At 26.0% G+C, this 22,780-nt stretch overlaps 7 protein-coding genes across 20 annotated transcripts in view; 4 read left to right on the top strand and 3 right to left on the bottom strand.

The window, feature by feature from the left end:
* The window catches only part of LOC108002050 (regulating synaptic membrane exocytosis protein 1), a 128,922-nt gene extending 125,587 nt beyond the window's left edge, over window positions 1-3,335 (bottom strand). For 6 of the 13 annotated variants that reach the window (XR_009833409.1, XR_009833410.1, XM_062087110.1 and 3 more), the window contains exons 1-2: window positions 3,045-3,256; window positions 2,753-2,965 (exon numbers count right to left, since the gene is read on the bottom strand). The gene's annotated coding sequence lies outside the window, so the exon portion shown is untranslated. Of the gene's footprint in view, window positions 1-2,752; window positions 2,966-3,030 lie in introns of all 13 variants that reach the window. The other 7 variants (XM_017063433.3, XM_017063427.3, XM_017063429.3 and 4 more) reach the window with 7 other exon arrangements.
* A 2,626-nt stretch (window positions 3,336-5,961) lies between these two features.
* Window positions 5,962-6,997, top strand: LOC133667804 (cytochrome c oxidase assembly factor 3, mitochondrial). Its single transcript, XM_062087108.1, has 3 exons — window positions 5,962-6,097; window positions 6,428-6,519; window positions 6,594-6,997. The coding sequence occupies exons 2-3, from the start codon at window positions 6,513-6,515 to the stop codon at window positions 6,884-6,886; spliced, it is 300 nt and encodes a 99-aa protein (XP_061943092.1). The 5' UTR covers window positions 5,962-6,097; window positions 6,428-6,512; the 3' UTR covers window positions 6,887-6,997.
* An 84-nt stretch (window positions 6,998-7,081) lies between these two features.
* Window positions 7,082-8,347, top strand: LOC108002054 (dimethyladenosine transferase 1, mitochondrial). Its single transcript, XM_017063437.3, has 3 exons — window positions 7,082-7,712; window positions 7,798-7,951; window positions 8,040-8,347. Exons 1-3 carry the CDS (start codon window positions 7,082-7,084, stop codon window positions 8,278-8,280), a joined length of 1,026 nt encoding a protein of 341 aa, XP_016918926.1. The 3' UTR covers window positions 8,281-8,347.
* Window positions 8,348-9,187: 840 nt separating this feature from the next.
* Window positions 9,188-11,783, bottom strand: LOC108002053 (zinc finger CCCH domain-containing protein 15 homolog). Its single transcript, XM_017063436.2, has 7 exons — window positions 11,252-11,783; window positions 10,930-11,137; window positions 10,468-10,706; window positions 10,191-10,394; window positions 9,905-10,079; window positions 9,629-9,820; window positions 9,188-9,552 (listed from the first exon to the last, which is right to left on the bottom strand). Exons 1-7 carry the CDS (start codon window positions 11,318-11,320, stop codon window positions 9,443-9,445), a joined length of 1,197 nt encoding a protein of 398 aa, XP_016918925.1. The 5' UTR covers window positions 11,321-11,783; the 3' UTR covers window positions 9,188-9,442.
* A 604-nt stretch (window positions 11,784-12,387) lies between these two features.
* LOC108002130 (eukaryotic translation initiation factor 3 subunit E) lies at window positions 12,388-16,227 on the top strand. The gene is made up of 9 exons (XM_017063619.3): window positions 12,388-12,581; window positions 12,648-12,764; window positions 12,841-13,002; window positions 13,183-13,305; window positions 13,421-13,653; window positions 13,740-13,857; window positions 13,962-14,173; window positions 14,262-14,499; window positions 15,050-16,227. The coding sequence occupies exons 1-9, from the start codon at window positions 12,492-12,494 to the stop codon at window positions 15,077-15,079; spliced, it is 1,323 nt and encodes a 440-aa protein (XP_016919108.1). The 5' UTR covers window positions 12,388-12,491; the 3' UTR covers window positions 15,080-16,227.
* LOC108002129 (probable RNA helicase armi) lies at window positions 15,636-20,738 on the bottom strand. The gene is made up of 7 exons (XM_017063618.2): window positions 20,602-20,738; window positions 19,667-20,497; window positions 18,499-19,372; window positions 17,506-18,341; window positions 16,569-17,138; window positions 16,254-16,499; window positions 15,636-16,185 (listed from the first exon to the last, which is right to left on the bottom strand). Exons 2-7 carry the CDS (start codon window positions 20,465-20,467, stop codon window positions 15,796-15,798), a joined length of 3,717 nt encoding a protein of 1,238 aa, XP_016919107.1. The 5' UTR covers window positions 20,468-20,497; window positions 20,602-20,738; the 3' UTR covers window positions 15,636-15,795.
* Window positions 20,739-21,496: 758 nt separating this feature from the next.
* On the top strand, window positions 21,497-22,719 carry LOC133667802 (uncharacterized). 2 transcript variants are annotated; one of them, XM_062087107.1, is made up of 2 exons: window positions 21,497-21,986; window positions 22,592-22,719. In XM_062087107.1, exons 1-2 carry the CDS (start codon window positions 21,497-21,499, stop codon window positions 22,681-22,683), a joined length of 582 nt encoding a protein of 193 aa, XP_061943091.1. In that variant the 3' UTR covers window positions 22,684-22,719. The 2 variants fall into 2 exon arrangements, with proteins under 2 accessions (XP_061943091.1, XP_061943090.1); XM_062087106.1 differs by having other exon boundaries at window positions 22,589-22,719.
* The last annotated feature ends 61 nt before the right edge of the window (window positions 22,720-22,780 follow it).

Raw genomic sequence — 22,780 nt, 5'->3', positions numbered from 1 at the left:
AAGGTAATTTTCTCGTAGTTTCTCTTTATTCTTTCGTCTAATGATAAGCTTGCTTTCCCGATTAGAGATTTTGAATCGTTATAATTTTATTGGCAAATCGATAAATTGATCCGTTCGTTATTTTTAACGAAAGTTAAGAATCTTATATTCGCTAATATAGATTTTTATAGCGCATACGTAGCCAGTCGAGGGAACGTGACAAAAATATCTGGCATCTATTTTCGCCAAAGCGTTCGACACAAAAGGTCGTACTAGGATAAGATAAGAACGAAATAAGATAAGAAAAATCGGGGGAGGGCGTGTGTGATACACCGAATGATATGGGCGAGTTGATAAATTTGAATAAAAAAAATACATACGGAGAGAATACGAAAGGAGGGAATAATATTTTGGAACGATGAAATTGTGGTAAATCGTGGGAAAGCGTGGAGAGGATAATTCGATTTTCATAAACAAAAGCTCGATCGGTAAAGATAATACCGTGAACGGTTTCAAAAGCTCCTCCTCCGCGTGGAAAATTTAAATCGGATCGAGGGGGTAAATCTCGCTTCGAAAAATTTTAACGCGGAAACTTAATCTCGAGCGTAACCCCGATCCGCCGTAAACTTTCCTACGTGACGATAAAAACGTAGGAAAAATTTCCATCCGAGGAATCTAGCAGCAGACCCTTAAGCATGCGACGGGCTCGGCACGCGATTTCCATCGGCGATAAAAATCGAAGAGAAAATTACGCGCGGAAAATTACGAAAAGAGCAATTCTCTAATTAAATTGTAAATCCACGTACACACGCTTCTCTAATCGCTCTCGGATATATTTCTTATTCGGAAAATAAAGGCGAAGATACTTTTTTACGAGTTGATCGAAATATAATTTTTTTGTTGTTGTTATTTTTTACGCCTGGCTTCTCCCCGTTCGTTCCCTTTATCATTTTATTTTCCCTCGTTATATTTTGTCGTTATAATTAATAAACATTTTGTAACGCAATGGAACACGCTCGAATGGGTGCAAAGGAAATACATGTAAGGAAATTAGAATAATAAATATATTTCGATAATTTTTCATTATATAAGTTTAAATGAAAAATATTTGGAAAAATAACGTATTCGAAATTCGTAATTTTATAATGTTCGGTGTATTTCGGACCAATTAATTGAGATTAAATTGGTTGTTATTTTTTTTTTCTTTTTCGACAAAATTCGATACAAATTTTACATTATAACGGGAAACGAATGCACGCACGAAGTAAAATTTTTAGCATAAAAATAAATAATGCTTTGCAGATTTTAATAACTGTTCTGTTTTATATGAAACAAGGGTTGAATATAGGCCAACAGGAAGTTTATGCTACCAATTCGAAAAGATTCCCGATATAATTGGGAAATTCTCAAAATTCTCTTTATCTGTAATTTGTGGTTGTGTTATTTTTCAACGGATCTTTTTCAACCAATGTTACACATTAAATATATTAGAAATTAAATTTTCGCTTGCCATATCATACGATATCGCAAAAAGCTCTCGTATTCCGTTTGATGCGGATATCACATGCCAAACTTCATTTATCAAGAAGTTGCCTTTTACATCGTATACGTTACATCGTTCACGGATAGACACTTTGGGAACACTTGGAATAGAATTGCGACGAATCATAAAATTTGTTTCGAGATATGTACAATTTTATTTACAAATTTATTCATTTTAAAATAATAGATAAATCTTTAAATTGTCCAATAAATTATGTAACATCGTTTCACGTACGCGTGCATGATCCGATATTTCATTAAACGTCACGTTGAAAACGGACAAATCCCCTGATTAATGGCACCGAAATCTTTACCGAGCATTTCAAGTGATCGTTATAAATCGCGCAAGCTGCATTGATACTGCGAATAAAAAAAAAAGAAACGGGACCGCTCGCGAATTATTAATTTATTCTTTATTTAACTCGCCAACACGACCTGTTACACGCGTCGCGCGCATTGATTGCACGCGACACGTCACCCGCATACGTGCCCTCCCGTTAACATTGAAAATAAATATGCACTTTCGCCCTCGCGGTCCTCCATCTCCCCACCGATAACACGTAATTTCGCGATATATATTTTTGGTCGGAACGAACTCGTGCTCGAACGGTACGCGTACCAGCCATGGCGAAGGCGATCCGGCCCGATAGGAGGCACGAGAGATCGTGGACAGAATGGAACGTTCCCTGGGAATTGGGGGAAATTACGGGCGGAAATTGGTCGATTAAAACGATGGATCAATTTCATTTGGAAATTACGCGTTGCACGCGTAATAGTTTTCACACGGAAAACCGCATTCCGTGGGATCGAAACGTGAACTTTGGAAAGACGGGAAGGGCTCTCGATTCTCCATTGATTAACATCGATTTCACTATTCAAATGGCCACACGATGAAAAACACACATCGAACCGTTTTCAATTATCACATCCATGCGGAAACGTTTTCATTCCGTTGAACAATTTCCAGTCTATTCCGTGGATCGTATTACCGATCGAAATCCGATTCAATAACGAATATATATATATATATATATATGACAAGAAAAAAATTGCTTGATCAATTTCACGCGTGAGACGCGAATTAATTAACGAGATACATCAAGATAGATTTATCTCGGAGAATGTAAGAAGAGCGAGGTGGAAAGGAAACGAGTGTAAGCGAGTTGTGGATCGAAGAGGTGGGATGGAAAGGCGCGAAAGCGGTTTTAAGAGAAGTGGCGGAATGACCAACCTGTTACTTGAAAGTGCGTGCGTTCTTTCAGCTGTCCCTCCGGATGGATACACGTGCTCCCGTATTATATTTCACGAACGTACGTGGCCGAGTAAGTAGCGATCTAGCGTGCGTGTCTTTTGCTCTCTGTCTCTCGACTGTCTCCTTATCTGTGCGCGCGGAAACACACGTTCGTCCTATTCTATACCTTCGTACCTGCTACGCGTATGTACACTGTATAACGTACATGTATATGTGTATATATATATATATTTATATATATATATATATGTATATACGTGTCTCTATATACGTGTGTATCAATTCCAAGGTACAAGATGTGCCTTGTATATACGCGTTTCTCGGTGGCTGGAAAAAGAGACGGTGCGCATGCCCGCGTTATTAGAACGCGAAAAGGAAAACTCGCGGCGTAACAAGTCCGACTCTTGACGGAGGATGGGGAAAGGGAAAAAAAAAGTAGAATCACCGCGATATCGAGAGCGACGATATCGTCGGGCAGGCTGCCCGGCTTGCACTGCCCGGGTCTCCTGTTTCTCCCACCGAGCGAACCACTCGCCCCTCCGATCTCTCCCGTCTCTCCCGGCTCTCCTGCCTCTCCTGCCTCTCCTGTCTTCTCCCTCGCGCTCTCCTTACACCCCCTCCCGCCCCTCGAACGCCACTGCGAGCGCGCCTGCCGAAAAAGCTCGCCTATTCCACCTTCACCCCACCTTTCACCCCTTTTCATATACTCCTTTTTCCTCCTCTCCTCCATCCGCCTTCCCTCCCTAATCTCATCGTCCTTTTCGCTCCTTCGACCCCCTTTCCAACATTTATTCCCCTCCCCTCTCTCTCTCTCTCTCTCTCCTCTTCTCTTCCTCGCCACCAGCCACTGCGACTTCCACTCGCAGATTCTCTGTTCGCGAACCGAAACAACCCATTCCGAACGAGCGATGGTGTCCCTCGCCCTCGTCCTCGTCGATCCTCGCTCCCTCTTTCTTCCCATTCTCTTCACGTCCCACGTCGAGACGACGAGAGAGAGACGAGCTCAAGGCGCAAGCTCGTCCTTCGTCGTCTCCTGCGACCGAGAGAAGGGAAAGAAGAATCTCGTGTCGGGCGAGATTCACCAGGAGGAATATCCTCCACGGAAAGGCTCAAGGGAACCTCGACGACGGGGGAGACACTCCTTCCCTTATTCGCGCGCGTTTTCACGCACGTGGATGGAACGCAGGGGGATTGAAATGAGATCGTCGACGTACCGAGCAGCTCTCCACGGAGCATCGCGATTCGGGAAGAGGGAGGAGGAAAGGGATGTTTCGAAATTTTCTTCCTCTTCCGGGATTTGATGAAGAAAGAAAGAGATAGGGATAATCGTTGCGATCCGAAAACGAATCGTTCGAAGGGGAAACGTAAGTAACGAGTATACAGAGGTACTGGAAAGGTGAGTTTTTACCTAGTACCTGTTTTAAATGATGGACGATTGTTACGGGAATGTGGTGCATGATCGTCGATGAACGATTATTATCCATCCATCGATTCGCGTACCTCCTCTCGAAATAAGATTTCCCATCGAAAGCTTAACCTGAATTCGTTCTCTTCAGTCTCTTTATATATTTATATATTAATGTTTAAAACTCTCTCCTGATTTTTTAAAAAGAAGGAAAAATTGATGATGCGAAAAAAAATTCTTTGCACCTTGATGCATTTTCATCGCAATATCGTTCCTCTTGAAATTGACTTCTTCGCTTCTCTTCTCGTGTATCAGCGAAAAAACGAATAAGGGAACGTAGGTCAAAGGGACAAAAGGAGACAAAAGGCTGCATCTCAGGAGTCAATTGACTGGAAAGTTCTAGCAATGAAACCGGGTAAAGGTAAATGCGTGAAAAATAACGCATGAAATAGGATTTTTAGCAACGACGGGGTTTATTGCAAAAATAAAATTTTGTGAATTAATACGTGAAAAATCGAAATATTTATATCCGCTACGTCAGTTTTAAATAATTAACATATTCATCCCTAATAATTAACATTCGTTGTGAAAAAATTTAATTTTTAATTTGTTCTCATTTTACTTTTTTTCTTTTTCATTGATTTTTGTTTCAGCGAATATGAATGTTTTACCGCAGCATCGAAAAATTAGTATTAATACAAACTTTAGCATTCCGTGGAATGAGTTTAGATAAAGTCGGATGTTTCAATTTACTTTACAATCCATTAAAATAGATAAGCGACGCTGTTAACGTAATGCAACGTTATCAAATATTCAGGTTTCATCAGACGAGTGAGTACACGGACCGCACTTCCGGAGACTCGCTTTGCTAGATCTAACAGACAGAAAATTGCGTTTAAAGAAGAAAAAAAAGAATATCATATGCTATGTAAAGTATTTTATTACAAATCTTAAAATGCTTCCCATGTGCCATTTACTTTAAAAAAAATTTCACTTTAATATTTAATATTATAGTATGCGCAGTATACGTTTTTTCTTTTTCTATAAATTTTACCAATTGGTATTCGAATACATTTCAAATTAGAAAGATTTTTGTATTATTTTTTTATGTTAAATAGATAAAGTTCTTTTTAATTCAAAAATTGATATTAAACATTATATATTCGTAAGTAATTTTTCAAGGTATGTCTAATTCCTTATCTCGTATTCTCGATTTAGATGGTAGAATCCTTTCAGAATTCTCCTTAAAAAACGCAATGCACGCACAACGTGAAACTTACACAACTTACACAACTTATATTTGAATTCTTAATTTTCTAAGCTTTAACCTCTTCGTTTATCGCCATTTTCAAATTTGCTAATAATTTTTCGATTTTAATTTTTTTATATTTATTACATTTATTAATTAATATTTCAATTCATAATTAATTAATAATTTAACGCACAAAAAAAAAATATTAAATATTTTGAAAATTTCTTGATTATAATTAAAATATATATATATATATAATATATATATATACAATTTGTAAATTGTTTATTTTAATTTATCATTCATTATTATATAACATGTAATATATGTTAATATTAAAATTTATCTTGATCATCGCTTATTAGAATATTAATTATCAGTATTTTAAATTATTCTTAATTTTAAAAGACTTTATTTTTATTATTGATATTTATTGACATAGAAGAAAAATATTTTTAATAATATTTGAAAACAAATATTATTAACTAATTAACTATTATATGCTTCTACTTTTTTTATTTTTATTCCATCTTTAATTTATACTATTAATATTATTATATTATTATATACTATATTATATTTTTATATATATACCAATGTGAATTACGCATGCGTTTGAGATATTGTAATTCTACTATATATTATCATTTTAGAATTTTAACTAAAGGTATGATATATTTTATTGATATAATTATTATATTTATATCTTAAAAAATATATATGTATTTTTTCATATTTTAAATATATAAATACTTATATAATAAATTGTATTGTATGTGATTTTCAAATTTGAAGAATTACGATACATCATAACCTTAACAAATTTATTGTAAAAAATATTATAATACATATATTTAAACAATTTTAACATTATTAATTTTGTAAAATAGATATTTTACAAAAATGTATACATATATAATAATTATTTTATAAAGATAAATCAAATTTATGAAAGTTATGAAATAATATTTTATGATTATATAACCTTATCTTTTAGGACTAAAAACAAGGAAAGATAATAAAAAAATAACATAATTACATACCAAAAATAATATAAGTACACAAAACGAGAAATTTAAAAAATGCAAGGTGATGAATGATAAGATGAATGTTTATTAAATACTATATTATTATAAATATTCCATTTATTATTTTATTTACAGATGAAAAAGATAATGAATTTATGCCAAAATTAGATCTTGTACGAGATAAAAATAAACTAAAATACAGTGATTTAATATATATGAAACAAGCAGAAGAGATAGCTGTTCAAAAAGCATTGATATATAAAAGAACTCGTACAAAATGTACTATAGCAGGAATCTCTATTGCTAGTGTAGCTTTAGGAATTTATTTATATACTATACATGCTGTTAAACAGGAAACTTTCTTAAATGATTTAAATGAACCTGAAAAAATAATTGAAAAAACAAATTCAGATACAAATATTGCTTAGAAATATATTTTTAATGTAATGTAGAATATTATTTTTGGTTTTTTAAGTATATTTGTTATTTAAATATAAAACTATAAAATAATAAAATCCAAATATTAAAATACTATAAAATATACTATATAATATTATATAATATTATATAATAGTATAAATTAAATTTGTTTTTAATTCTAAAAAATTAATAAAAAGAAAAAAATGTCCACTATAAGATTACCACCTTTACCAAGTATAAGAGATATATTGAAAATATATCATTTAAAAGCAATGAAAGAACTTTCACAAAATTTTATTTTAAATCAAAATTTAGCAGATAAAATAATAAAAAAAGCAGGAGTTCTTAGTGATTGTCATGTATTAGAAATTGGTCCTGGTCCTGGTGCATTGACTCGATCTATTTTAAAATCTCAACCAAAACAATTAATTGTTGTAGAAAAAGATAAAAGATTTGAACCTACTTTAGAAATGTTGGTAGATGCTTTTGCAGCTGTTAATGGTAAAATGGAAATTATCTTTGATGATATTATGAAAATAAATATGAATAATCTTTTTCCTTCAACTGAAATGAAAGCTTGGACAGAAAACTGTCCAAGAATTAAGTTAATTGGTAACTTACCATTTAATGTTTCAACACCTCTTATAATAAAGTTATTACATGCAATTAGTGAAAAAAGAAGTGCATGGACATTTGGAAAAACTCGAATGACATTAACATTTCAAAAAGAAGTTGCTGAACGTATAATAGCTCAACCATTAGATAAACAAAGATGTAGATTATCTGTAATGGCACAAACGTGGACACGTCCAATTTTACATTTTATTATACCAGGTAAATTATTAAACTTTTATTACATAATTTATGAATTTTAATCATATTTCATAAAATTTATTTTACTTTTTCTTACAAAAAATAGGTACAGCCTTTATTCCCAAACCAAAAGTTGATGTTGGTCTTGTAACATTCATACCTTTAACTGTTCCACGAACAAAACATGAATTTACCATTTTTGAAAAAGTAACACGACACATCTTTAGTTTTCGTCAAAAATATAGTATACGAGGTGTTGAGTAAGTTAATTTATCAAAAATAATTAAATATAATTATGAAATTGTAAAATTAAATAATACAATATTGAAAATTTTTTTTCCTTTTTAGGACATTATTTCCTCTAGAATACCGAACTGAATTAGCTCAAATGATGTATAAACTTGCTGATTTGAATCCACAAACAAGACCAATAGAATTAACAATAGAAAATATTGATAATCTTATTAGTGCATATAAACATTTATTAAAAAAGCATCCAGATATAGAATTATATGATTATCGTACATCTCGACGCATAGTATCATTATCTCATTCAAAAGATATAGAAATCGTAGAGTGTGTAGATTAAATTTTGAGTAATAAATGAATTTTTGTTTAAATAAAATAATATAATAAATAATACATATTATATTTGATATCTTAATTAATCATGATTAAACCAGTCTATATAATATGATTATATTTGAAACTATGAAATATATAAAAATTTGCAAGTAAAATATAAAATTTTTACATGTTTTATTTGTAAATAATATATTAATTTTATATGAGGTATTTTATAAAATTTATATATACTTATAGAAAATTTTAAATTACATCATTTAACTATAATCTAAATAAGTTTTCTTTTTTTTTAATGATATATTTATTTCTATTATTCTATTCGCATATATATATATTTATAATATTTAATAATATATGAACATTGCATTATCTCTAAATCAATTTATGTATGAAAATATTATTTGAATATTATATCATTTATGTTATGAAAATTTTTTATATTATAGTAACTGAGTTTTATTTTATAACATAAACAAAACAATATTCAAATAATTTTTTTCATATGGTACAATTAATTATTTTTGTTTTATATTGTTAAAAATTAATGAAAAATTATTAATTATATATTTATAGATAAAATCTTAGAACAATAATTGTTTTTTTTTCACATATATGAATATTGTGATTTTAAAAAATAAAATGAATTTATAAATTATGTAATATTTATATTACTATTAATAACTACATATGTTATAAATATTTTTAAGAAAATGATTTGTTTTATTTGCTAGTCTCGTTATCATATTACATTCTAATTTCATAGTTTCAGTTATTAATTTCAAGTTCATAACTATTAAAAATGATTTAAAAATTGTTAATATTTCAAATATATTTATAATTATAACATTTCATATATTTTTTAACTTGCAGAGATGTCAATTAATTTATAAATGCAATTACAATAAATTCGATTATATATTTTTAATTGTAAAAAATTAAAAATCATAAATTACACTAAAATATATTAATTTCAATTACTTGCACGAGACCAGCTCTTTACATGTACTTTGTATATAAGTATATTGCTTGAAAATAGAATATAAGATGTAAGTAATAATATACAAGATATTGCATTTTGAATTAATGAATGTATATATAATGTTTATAATGTATGTATTGTAAAGATACAGATAAACGAAGACACTAAAGGGAAAGAAATATATAAATCACTCTTCTAAATCTAAATCTTCTAATTCTTCTTCTAAACCTTCTAAATCTTCCTCTTTAAATAAATTTTCATTAATTGCTAATGCAGTTGCACCTTCACCTATTGTAACTATTATAAAGTATAAATAAAATTATTATTATTTTGAAAATATCATTCTAAAAGAATAAATATATTTTTCAAATACCTGTGGAATTCTCATTTGTAACTTTATTATTTTTCAATCGATCTGCACCAGCTACAGTTATTCCAGAAGTATCAATTTCACTAGCTTCAAGTGCAAGTCTGTCCATATCAAGTTCTCTGTATTCAATTTTTTCTTCTCCTTCATCTTCCTCCCGAACATAACTAGATATTGCTTCATCTCCATCATCAATGCCTAAAATTATTTTTAAAATAAATTGTATATTTATAATAATAATATAAATTACATAATATGTAATTTAAAGTAATAAAAAAGTACCATCTCCAGCTGCAAGTTCAGGATTGAAATAAAACATTTCTCTTCCGGATATACCGACTTGACGTCCAGCCTTATAATCATTTCGTCTTTTTTCTTCATCTTTCAATGCCTGTTCTTTTTTCTCTTTTAGTTTTCTTTTTTTCCATGCCAAAAATGTCTCCAATGTTATTTTAGTCTATGAAAATATTTAATCAATTATTATATATTTTGCAAAAATATGTTAAATACTTTAATAAAAAATAATTTTATAGATTATTCATATATATATTTATTTATTTATTTATACTTGATTTGGTCCTAAATTAGCTCGTTCTGTTTCAATTAAATCTTCTAAAGAAATTTCATCTTTTTTATCTTCTTTTTTTTTATCTTTTTTAAGAACAAAACCAGGTGGTAATGCATGCCTATAAATACATTTTTGTCCCGATGGACATTCCCAAAACCAACCATATTTTGATTTTTCAACTGCTTCTAAGAAATGTTTACAAATCTAAAATTTAAAAAATATTAAATATTGTTTTTATATAAATAAAATTAAAAGTTTACAATGAATTTCAACTTACAATATCTGTAGTAGGACGATTACCACTGCCATGCTTCTTTTCAACAACTTCTTTCAATTTATCTTCATCCCATTTATCCATTGTATCAGTTTCCTTATCATCATCTCTCATATCACAATATAATGAACGTTTTTCTGCTTTTCTCTCTACACTCAAATCGTGAGAAAATTTGCATTTGTCACCTTTTGTACATTGTCCTTGTTTAAAGAATGCACATACTACTGATTTAGGATCAGTTCCTAAAAAATGTAAATAAATATATTAAATTCTATGTTTATCTATTATCTATTATGTACTATTTATTATCTACTATTATCTATTATGTACTATTATCTACTAGTAAAGCAAATTACAATCATGAAATATTTAAAATAATAATTTATAAAAATGTACTAATATAATATATTTAAATAATTGTTGATCTCACATCTTATAATTAACTGTTGCAATTTCAGTTAATACCTTTATCTATTTTTTGTGATTGCACAGGTTTAAATATAAGCGCTAATTCTTTCTGCTCCTTTAATTTTTTTTCTTTTTCAAGTTTTTTAATATTAGGATCTTCTAATTTCCGAGGATTAACACCACCTGATTTTACTTGCTTTTCTACTTGTTGAATAAATTTCTGTTGTTTGGCACCTTTCTTGTTTTTTATACCAAAAGTCTTATCCTAAAAAAAAATAGCCGATATTATGAAAAACTTTAAAAAGTAACAAATCTCGATGAATATACATGTTAAAATATACTATGATATTTTAAGGTTAGAAAAAATATTTAAATATACCTCGATAACTTTTTCTTTTTTCTTTTGTTCCGCTTTTTTACTAGGAGCAGGTGTCTTTTTAGGTGGCATTTCATTCACTATTCGATATTTACAAATATCAAAAGCAGAAAATTTATTAATAAATTTTACAAGTGAACAGAAATTTACTTTTGGATCATAGAACCACAGTCAAGATATAGAATAGACCTACCTACCATCTTATGAGATTTCTCTTATGTTCTGAATTATCGATCGTGTAAAAAATCAAACTATTTGATACTGTGATATACCTTGATTGAATATCATATATAAAAATATATTATGTCTTAGAAGTTTATCATCCTAAAAATATATTATAAAGTTGAAAATATAAGGTTTATATTTTTTTTTTATTAAAAATTAAAATACTTTTTATTTTTGAAAGAGAAATGATAAGAATATTTTAACATCACATACTTCATTTGTATCAAACATTAAAAGCAAATATAGAGAATAAATAAGAAGAAGAAAGAAGAATAAATAATGGGAGAAAGATAGAAATAGATTAAAAATATGGAAATCAACCCCATCTTCAGAATATCATAAATTCAATGAGCAAGAATAACAAATAATAGAAGAAAGACAGAAATAGAATAAAAAATTTACTTTTGGCGCCATCTCTCGAGTGTTGAAAATATCTTCTTCAGAATATATCTATTTAGAATGAAATAAGATGAAAATTGAAAATCAACGTTATCTTTGGAATACTATTCGAAAGATGGCATTAATAGTTCTTAATCTATTTCTTTTACTATTTACTCTTCTTGTTTATTTTTTTTAATGAAACCATTTTATAAATTAAATATTTTACTAAAAAAATTATTTTTTTATTTTTTTAATCTTAATATAAATATATAATTGATTAAGATAAAAATATCTAATAATTTACGATATAAATATATTTTCTTACAATTATAAACAATTTTTTAAATTGAATTTATTAGAAAATATATTATTGTTTCATTTTATTCATATCATTCAATTATAAAAATATAAAAATATAATACATCATATATTTTTGAAATTAAACGATAAAATGTTTAATTCATTTGAAAAATCTTAATGTAGCGCTAGTATCGAAATCTACTTTTATAGAAACTTTCTGTTCAATCTATTCTACATTCTTTGACATTAACGTGGAGCGTGGTCGCTTGATCGGCTCCATTTTTATCCTTAGATTGTGGTTAGAATCGCTTTCGTTCGATTTTTCTTAAATAACGAAATGGCGAAATTTGATTTGACATCGCGTATAGGTCAATATCTTGATCGACATTTAGTTTTTCCACTTTTAGAATTCTTATCTGCGAAACAGGTATAATAAAATAAAAAAATATTTTTGCTTTAGATAGTTTGGTTATAATGCACTTGTGCTTTTCAGATTTACGATGAAGACGAGTTATTACAAGCTAAGCTCGATATTCTTAGCAAAACAAATATGATAGATTATACAATTGATATTCGAAAACAACTTTATCCTAACTTAGAGGTGCCTGAGGTATAAATAATTATAAATTATAGTATATAATATGTATTTGTAATTAACAAATATGATTGAGAAATTTAAATCATAGGAATTAAAAGCTCGTCGTGCAGATGTACTACAAGAACTTAGTATTTTACAAAATAACGTGTCTGTTGTTGTGGCACTTATGAATAATGAAGAAGTCATGAAGAAAATGGAAAATATGAGAGATTCTAAAGCATTAAATAATTATCTTACTCAAGAATCTGATGTAAGTGAATAAAGTAAAAATTTATATTTTTATTTAAAGTGAAATTTATATTTTTGTGTAATTATATATAATTATACATGATATAATAATTTCATTTAATTAATATCATGTTTTTATATGAATAATATAATAATTTTTATAAAATTTATTCATATATAAATTATATATATGCTTTTATAGTTCAGAGTGGAAATGATGGATAGTTTTGTGAAATTAGCAAAATATCGTTATGAATGTGGCAATTATTCTGTTTCTACATCATATTTATATTTCTATATGCTTATAATGCCACCAACTGATAAGGTATTTATAAATATATAAATACTTTATATAACTTTAATATATAGATATAATAATATATAGAATAATTTAAAAATTTGATTTATTTTTATAATAATATAATATTTATAATTTTTAGAATTATTTAAATGTACTTTGGGGTAAATTAGCATCAGAAATTTTAGTGCAAAATTGGGAAACTGCATTAGAAGATGTAAACAAATTAAGAGAATACATTGATAGTAATGTGATAGGAAATTCTCTTCAAGTATTACAACAAAGAACATGGCTTATTCATTGGAGTTTATTTGTATTTTTTAATCATGTGAAAGGCAGAGATTTAATTGTAGAAATGTTTCTTTATAGACCACAGTATGTTAACTTTTTTTATAATTATTTCTAAAATAATAGTAGTAAATAATATTAATAAATATAATAAAATATTTATTATGTTACAGTTACTTAAATGCAATTCAAACAATGTGTCCTCATATATTGAGATATTTAGCAGCAGCTGTTATTGTTAATCGTTCTAGACGATCTATATTAAAAGATCTTGTAAAAGTAATACAACAGGTTTGTGACTAATTTAATAATAAAATATTATTTAATTAACGAAATTTCAATTTTACACAATCTTAAGATCTAATAATAATTCTATTTATTGTATTTATTAATAGGAATCTTATACATATCGTGACCCCATTACGGAATTTTTAGAACATTTATATGTCAATTTTGATTTTGATGGAGCAAGACAAAAATTACAAGAATGTCAAACAGTTGTGTTCAACGATTTTTTCTTGATTGCATTATTGAGTGAATTTGTAGAAAATGCTCGTTTAATGATCTTTGAAACATTTTGTAGAATACATCAATGTATAAGTATCGGGTATATAATAATTTTATATCTTATTCTATAATTATAAAAAATAATGTAATATATTTTTAAAATTTTTTAATATATTTTTATATTACAGAATGCTTGCAGAAAAACTTAATATGAAAGCAGATGTAGCAGAATGCTGGATTGTCAATCTAATTCGTAATGCACGATTAGACGCCAAAATAGATAGCAAATTAGGACATGTTGTAATGGGTGGACAGCCTGCATCACCTTATCAACAGCTAGTTGAAAAAATTGAAACCTTAAGTGTTCGTAGTGAAGCATTAGAAAATTTAATTGAACGGAAATTAAAAGCTAAGAATCAAGATCCTGTAAGTATAGTGTGGAACTAACTAAGGTCAGTATCATTCACAATCATTTTCGAGCATTAGTAATTTTTTTTTATCATCTAATTAACTTAAAGTAATTAACTTAAAATTTTCTTCAATAAAAAATAATATTTACATTAAAAAATTTATCAAGATATTACTAAATCATTATTTACTTTTCAATCATTACATGATTGCTTTTTTTAACATCATATTTATCATAAATTTCATTCTCGTATAATAAAAATAAAAGAAAAGTTATATTATAATATTATAATATAACTTACTAATATTTAATCATTAACTTTTTAAAATTAAACTATTATTATAAAAGTATAATGTGTTTATATTATATTCTATACAATATATAAATATATAATATTTTTCATTAATCAAATCATTCATGTATATATATGAATCAAAAGCATATAAAATTTTCAGATTTCAAATGTAATTTGAAAAAATGTAATGAAATTTGTATTATTTAAATGTAAATGAAATTTAATTTTTTTTTATTTTATATATATTATAACAAAATTTTATTTTTTTATAGTATCAAAGCTCATGGAACTTGGACTTATAACATCACGATGTAATATGCAAAGACACTAACTAACAAGGCATTTAACTCAACTGTAAGCAGAACATCTGACAGTGAAATAATTCAATTCTATATAAGTAAGTTAAAGACAGAGTTATATTGTAAAATGAATATATTTTTATTCAAATTCTTTTTTAAGAAATTAAATTGAATGAATAAAAATATATTTGTGGAAAAATTGTATAAATATACGTATATGTATATTATTACATGAAAATTATTATACTTTTTGTAATATGTATTTATACATTTCATTATAAGAAATGTATAAAAAGAAAGTACATATAATTCGATACTTTTTTCAACATTTCTAATTTCGAATATTTGTAAGCAGTAATTCTAACAAAAAGATTTCTTTTTAACTTAAAAAATACATACTTTATTTGCTATGCAATAATCTAGAGAAATTAGAAATCAATTTTTTTTAAAATAAATAAAAATTAAAAAAATATAAATTTATTATTTAAAAAATTAAATATAAATTCTTTATGAAAAATTTCCATTAATTTGTATGAAAATAGTTTCATATAGCCTTAAATCATAATATCAACAATATTATTTATTCTTTCGTAAAAACATATATGAACATAAAATACTGTATATTTGATAAAATGTAATTTTATAATTTAATAACAGATATTTTATGCGATAGATATAAAAAAGATATAATTAATATTAATGAATATTGCTATAAATCATCATGATTTGTTTATTTCATTACTGATAAAAGAATTATTTGCTTCTATACAAGAATCTTCCATATTGGAAAAACCAAAACTGCATCCAGTATAAGAATCTTGATTAATACAATATATTAAAATGCTTTTCCAATATGGATCTTGTGCCAAAAGTTTGGGATTTCCTAAGATAATAACTAAAACACGAGCTCGAGTAACTGCCACATTAAGTCTTCGAGGACAAGCAACAAATCCAAGAGAATGTTTAATATCTTCATTTACAAAATTAGTTGAAGATCGCACAGCTGAAATAATGATAACATTGCGCTCTTGACCTTGAAATCCTTCAACGCTACTAATTTTTGGTAATTCTATATTTAATTCCATGAGTAATTCACGAATTTGAAGAACCTGTGTATCAAGCAATAAATGTAATATAAAATAATTTTATAATTATTTTTATCTCTTTTATATCATACCTGTTTTTGATAAGGAGTTATAATTCCAATATCATCGGGTGAAAGACCGCATTTATATAACTTTAACAAATAAAGATATACTTGAGTTGCTTCTTCAGGATTATACCAACTTGGACTATCGTTGTCTTTACAATTTTCACCATTTACACCATGAAAAACTATAGCTGGTGGAATACCTTTTCTTTTCGGCAATTCAGAAGCTAATGTTTGTAAAAGTTTTGCTTCTTTACTTTTTTTAGAAGATATCTAAAAATATTTATTTTAATTATTATTGATTCATGAAAAAATCTAAGTTTATAATATAAATAAATATACCTGCGCTTTTAATTCAGAATCATAAAATAATGAACTTGATAATTCGAGTATTTCTGGTAAACTTCGATAATTTATAATAAGTTTCGTGACAAGTCGAGGATCATAATGTGTTTCAAATCCATTAGGATCTCTTTGGTAAGGAAAATGACGTAACAATCTCAATAAAAATGAGTCATCTAAACCAAAATTTTTTGCTATTCCACTTTGTACAACTGGTCCGAGTTGTAATGGATCGCCTGCAAGAACTACTTGCCCATAATCAGAATGAATAAAATTAAGTGGAATCATAATCTCTGGTTCTGTTGCTTGACCTGCTTCATCAACTAATACATGTGAAAAATGTCCACAAGGAAAACCCATGTTATTTAATATTCCCAATGCAATACAGGTACCAATAGTAATTCTGTGACGTCCAAGTATACTCATAGTACAATTTAATTTTGGTCCTACTCCATTATATTTTATTTTTTCAATTGTTGTTTCATCTGCTAATTCTGCAGTGGCACAGTATGGTAGTAATTTACTGGGTATGGAATCATTACCCAAACAATGATAAGCTATAAGTCGTACCTATAAAAAAAGCAAAGTTTTTTTTTCAAGTTAATAACTATATGTATATAATATATATAATATATTCTTCTATATATATATTATATATAGACTATACATAATAATATATATATATATATATATATATATATATATATATATATATATATATATATATATATATATATTAGAATTAGTATAGCATGAATACTAATATAAAAAATATGATAAAACAATATCAAATATCAAATTTAATTATTTAAATATATTCTTATTTATTTTTCATAATTAATCAAACAATGATTATAAAAATTTGTTTAAAAATTTAAATTGAATCCATTTATTATAAAATTATTATGAAATAAGATTATATAATTTTAGTACATACCATATCACCAGGTTTAAGTACACCACTATCTAAAAGTCTTTCTGCTATAAGATTTGCCGAACTATTAGATGGTGTTGCAACTAATAATCGACTTTCAGGTATAATTGATAAAATTTGCAGAATTGTTTCACAAAGAGTAATGGTTTTTCCTGTACCAGGTGGTCCAAAAATCACATAAGGTAATGGTCGTGCATGTCCTTTTAAGATATTTTTTACAGCTTCTTTCTGATAATAATTTAAATTTTTATTAAACCAATGCAATTTTCGTTTTCGTACTTGTGAAATAATTGGTTGTAATTCAATATTATAAGAAGAATTTGAATCTGGCAATTTATGCATTGCATCTTTAATAACATTCATTCCATCCTTTGTTTTAATATATTCATCTTTTACAATTATATCAGATTTCATTGCTAGATTTTGCTCAATTGGTTCAACATTAAATAATCGTTGTACAACTGACATTTTTGTAAACGATTTTATTGTACTATTAGATTTATTACTTGTAGATGTAGTACTAGTAGAAGAAGATTCTGATGATACAGAATTAGTCCGTTGATGAGTCTGTTTAAAAATTGAGTTATCTTTTATTTCAAACTCTTCAATATCTAATTGAGATTCTTTTTCAATTACATGAGTAGGAAACAAAAAATTTTGACCAAGACGATGTACAGCCATATTAATTGCATTATGACAACGTTGCATGACAGATTGTGAACACTTAAATGATACTTGACAATCGTCATAATTATATTCTTGATGAAATTTGTAATTAAATTTCAAAAAAATTTCCAAATTTGTAATTTTGTGAATAAATCCTTCATATTTTAATTTTCCTATTCCAAATATCATTAAAATTTAAATTTCATATAGAAACACTTTTTCCTTATTATATATAAATATCAATATTAATTAATAATTCATAGACTTTTTATATTAATAAATTATATTTATAATTTATAATATAATTTTATTACAAATTTCATAACATACCTTGAGAACTATCCCATTTGAAAGATACTATAGCTCTATCACCAACCAAAAGGGATGGACGTTTTTCTGCAAGTCCTGGTACTTCCATAACCAAATATTCTCCAGAACGTCTCATAATTGTACTATCTATATTATATTGTTGCAAATTTATTGTTTGTGCAATTTCTTCTAAATATAATAATGCATGAAAACGATCTTTATATGATTCAAAACAAAGTCTATTCAATAAACAAGGTATAGCATTTCCTACATCATATTCGCTTTCAGTTTGTGATTTTCCTTCATTTATACATTTTGATATTATATCCCAATAATGTTTAGGAACTTTAAATATCATATTTCGTACTTTAATAAATGATGGTGGTTTACATGGACGAATACCTGGAATGTATGTAGCTTCATTCCATTCATCTAAGTTTGGTATATAATTGATATTAACATTATTATTTTTACTATATGATTTATTTTTTATAGTTTTAGGTTTAATAGTAATATTAAAAATTCGTCCAATTTCAAAATCTTTAAAATTAAAGATAAATAATTCTTTGCTTATACCAATAAATTTTGCTGTGCATTTAAATATATAACTTAATTTATCAGAGGGATTTAAGATTGTGTTAGGAATAATTGGTTGTATCAAAGATAATTGAGAATGGGCTTTTTTTATCATAAAACAACCTTTGCATAATACATGAGTAGTATTACCTACATTTTCTACAATAACTGTTACATTTTTTTCTTCTTCTACATTTAAATCAATGTTTATATTATCACTGATAACAATACCACATTTATCTTTTACAAGTTCATTTAAATTCTTTTTTGATGTAAAGGTATTATATAACATTGGTAATTTCGTTTTTTTTATAGAAGTCTATAAAGAATAAATTTATTCTTATTATGTATATGTTTTATTTTATTTTAAATATTATTTGTTTATTGTATATAATTTTTCTTATTATTAAATTTAAGCATAGTATTCAAATATTATAATACTATAATATTAATAAAATAATAAAAATGTTAATTTCTTTAAAATTAAATAGAAATTAATTAAGACACTTTATTAAAAATTTGTAATTATTTATTATCTAAAATTGTAATTAATAAATTATAATAATTGTAATTGTAATTATTTATTATCTGAAACAATTTATTCAAAATTTACCTGAATCACTGGAACTACTGTTAATGACCTCCATGTATAAATTCCTTGATCACTCTCAATACTGTCATTTATTACTTTATCACCAACACAAGGAATGTAGCCAGTATCACATATCCTTTTATTAAATACAGTATCTTTTCCAATAACACCAATTTCTTTAATTGGGTCAAAATAAGATACAATTCCAATATTTAATTTAGATCGTAGAGGTTGTATTTTTTTTATCTCTAAAATTTCTCCACTAAGATTGTAAGAAACTTCATCAATCTCTACTTCTGATTCTAATTTTAACCAATCTCCAATTACAGGAATAAATTCAGATTGTACTTTGTTTAAATCAACAATAATATTATTAGGTTCTATAATTAACAATCGATTTTTACGTTCTGTAACTTTTCCAATTATACATTTTGTTAATGTTTGAGGTTTAATAACATTTATTTCATTATCCCATGATTCATCTATCACAGAAATAATCTTTTTTATTTTATATCCTGTTCCATGATTGTCTTGCAAAGGCAAGTAATAAACTCTATCACCTACTTTTAAGTTATTTATAGAAATATTCACTGTATCACAAATATAAAAATCATCAACTACTATATAATCTGTATCAATCAAAGTAATATTTCCTATTTTATAATAATTAGCATCTTTATTAAAATATTCATCCTCTTGTATTTCTTTTTCATAAGCATTTTCAATGCGTGCTATAACATTATTTATTTCATCTGATTCATTTTTATTTGATGATTTATTTCCTATAGTATATTTTATAAGTGTATATATAAATGAAAACATATTTAATTTCTACTATTTCTATCCATATACCTATAAATATTTATGTTTATCATTAATAATATATATTAATTATCATAAATGTTTTGTATAAACATTTTATATATATAATACTATTTGCAATAATTAAGATATACCGATCGATTGGCTGATATCTCCACTCTGTAGCTTTAATATAATCTAATTCTTTTCTTAATGATTGAACACGTTTTAAATGTAACTCTCGAAGTAAACGATCCTGTTGTTTTTGCTCTTGTAACTCAGATTTCATTTGATTCAATATTTTCGAAGTTTGATTTCCAACAGAGGTTAATTCTGAATCTTGGGATTCTGTACCTCTTTGTCCTGGTGAATGACTCAAAGTTCCAGATGACAAAGTAGTAGAATTCATAATTTTATAAATAACATTTCAAATTCACATATGTATTATTTAATAATCTATGAATTACATATAAAATTTTCCTGAAACGGTATCATTCGTTTACACAAATAAACATGAGAAGCACTTTTTCACTTACTTTATAAATATACGTTCTATATTAAATTCAAATTAATTGTAATATTAATTTTATCCTATTTTTATAATATTAATTTGATCCTATTTTATATTATGATAGATTATATATAATTAATTAAAAATAAATTTTTAATATAAAAAATGCTTAAGATGAAAATATTTTATTCATATATATAATTAATAATTTTTAATAATCTTATTCAATTTATAAATTGTATTAAATATTTAATTTGTTTCATTATTAATCTAATTATAATATAATTATTATAATAATATTATTCTAATTAAAAGCAATGAAAAATATAATGTGATTATTTTAATATAATGTGTAACAATTTTATTTATTTAACATAAAAACAATGATTTTCCGAAATAGTTCTTTCAAATTTTTCAAACCTAATTTTAAAAAAAAACCAGCATGATTTCTCTTTCTCCTTTTTCTTTCTTTTTGCTTTAATACATATATTTCATATTTATATTTTAAATACATTAATATTAATTATTTTAAATAAAACATGAAAAAAGACCGAACAAAGTTACTTAATGCTAGTACATCATATAATGAATTTTTTGTGAAACCTTATGGATTTTGTTGTGATATTAAAAATTATGATCCAAAATTAAGTGCATCGAGAAAAAGATCTGTGCCACTTTTTCCTTCAAGCGGTTTATCTGGTGGAGGACCTGATATTAAAATTCGTATCCAAGAACATGATGATATTCTAAATTTCAGTCCACGAAGTACTCAAAGAAATGTTCGAGACCGAGTTGGTCTTCGAGGTAAATATCTTCGAGGTGTTGACAGACAACTTGTTGACAGACGTCTACGTCGAGGATTTGAATTGCAATCTTTGGCTGACTTAATCACATCTAGACGACTTAGAGGACCTCTTCAATGGTACTTAGAAGATGAAATAGCAGCAGCTCGAGAAATTATGATGACTAAAAAGCAAGAAATGTATAATGCAGAAATGAAAAAGAATATTAAAATTGCTAAGCAAAAAGGTACATGATTTCATTTTATTATGCAAATAAATTAATATAAAACATTTATTATTTATATTACATATTTATTATTAAATATTTTTGCAAAATTATTTTACATGTAATGGTAATAAATTAAAATAATTAATATATTTAATTTTAATTTTATTCAATTTTTTTTATAAAAATATAAAAAATACAATAAATTTCAATTATTTTTTCTTTAGATATATAGAATATCTAAAGAATTATTAAATTTTTTATTATCATATTAATAAGTATATTTATTTAAAAAGTAATATACAATATATGTGAAAATTATTGATATATAACTATATTATATTATTTATTATTATTACTCTTATGTTATATCTATAAAAAAATTACAGATTATATACATAAATATATATATTATACAATATTATTACAATATATAAATTATATATATTGTAACCATTAGAAAAGGATTTGTTCCTGCATATATTTTCGATTAGAAATTTGATTTGACAGGAATTAGTTATATAAGATCTTATTATATGTACAAATTTAAATCATTAAAAAATTTGAAAAATTATTGAAATTATTATTATATAGAAAAAATTAAAATATTAATTTCTATTAAGTAGAAAAAAGAAGACGACGGAGAAAGAAAAAAATATCAAGCAAGAAAAAAGATAAAGAAGATATAAATGAAGATGAAACGAAAAATACAGTGTAAATTTGAATAAATAAATAAAAAATATAATAGAACATATTATTATTATATTATTACTATTTAATTTAAATTTAAATTTAATATTTGTTTAACTTTTTTT

This window comes from Apis cerana, linkage group LG1 (assembly GCF_029169275.1).
Source record: "Apis cerana isolate GH-2021 linkage group LG1, AcerK_1.0, whole genome shotgun sequence".
In the NCBI taxonomy this organism is placed as follows: domain Eukaryota; kingdom Metazoa; phylum Arthropoda; class Insecta; order Hymenoptera; family Apidae; genus Apis; species Apis cerana.
This window is presented reverse-complemented; position numbering and strand designations above follow the sequence as displayed.

What these genes read in the sequence shown, in the direction of transcription:
- LOC108002054 (XM_017063437.3), top strand. Translation starts at nt 7,082, where the DNA reads ATGTCCACTATAAGATTACCACCTTTACCAAGTATAAGAGATATATTG. An exon ending in TTTACATTTTATTATACCAG is followed by an intron (nt 7,713 to 7,797) that starts GTAAATTATTAA and finishes TACAAAAAATAG; the next exon opens with GTACAGCCTTTATTCCCAAA. An exon ending in TATAGTATACGAGGTGTTGA is followed by an intron (nt 7,952 to 8,039) that starts GTAAGTTAATTT and finishes TTTCCTTTTTAG; the next exon opens with GACATTATTTCCTCTAGAAT.
- LOC108002053 (XM_017063436.2), bottom strand. Translation starts at nt 11,320, where the DNA reads ATGCCACCTAAAAAGACACCTGCTCCTAGTAAAAAAGCGGAACAAAAG. An exon ending in ATCACAAAAAATAGATAAAG is followed by an intron (nt 10,707 to 10,929) that starts GTATTAACTGAA and finishes TACATTTTTTAG; the next exon opens with GAACTGATCCTAAATCAGTA. An exon ending in TACAAATGAGAATTCCACAG is followed by an intron (nt 9,553 to 9,628) that starts GTATTTGAAAAA and finishes ACTTTATAATAG; the next exon opens with TTACAATAGGTGAAGGTGCA.
- LOC108002130 (XM_017063619.3), top strand. Translation starts at nt 12,492, where the DNA reads ATGGCGAAATTTGATTTGACATCGCGTATAGGTCAATATCTTGATCGA. An exon ending in ATGTTTCTTTATAGACCACA is followed by an intron (nt 13,654 to 13,739) that starts GTATGTTAACTT and finishes ATTATGTTACAG; the next exon opens with TTACTTAAATGCAATTCAAA. An exon ending in CATCAATGTATAAGTATCGG is followed by an intron (nt 14,174 to 14,261) that starts GTATATAATAAT and finishes TTTATATTACAG; the next exon opens with AATGCTTGCAGAAAAACTTA.
- LOC108002129 (XM_017063618.2), bottom strand. Translation starts at nt 20,467, where the DNA reads ATGTTTTCATTTATATATACACTTATAAAATATACTATAGGAAATAAA. An exon ending in CAAATGGGATAGTTCTCAAG is followed by an intron (nt 18,342 to 18,498) that starts GTATGTTATGAA and finishes TATTTGGAATAG; the next exon opens with GAAAATTAAAATATGAAGGA. An exon ending in TACTTAAACCTGGTGATATG is followed by an intron (nt 17,139 to 17,505) that starts GTATGTACTAAA and finishes CTTTTTTTATAG; the next exon opens with GTACGACTTATAGCTTATCA.
- LOC133667802 (XM_062087106.1), top strand. Translation starts at nt 21,497, where the DNA reads ATGAAAAAAGACCGAACAAAGTTACTTAATGCTAGTACATCATATAAT. An exon ending in TAAAATTGCTAAGCAAAAAG is followed by an intron (nt 21,987 to 22,588) that starts GTACATGATTTC and finishes ATTTCTATTAAG; the next exon opens with TAGAAAAAAGAAGACGACGG.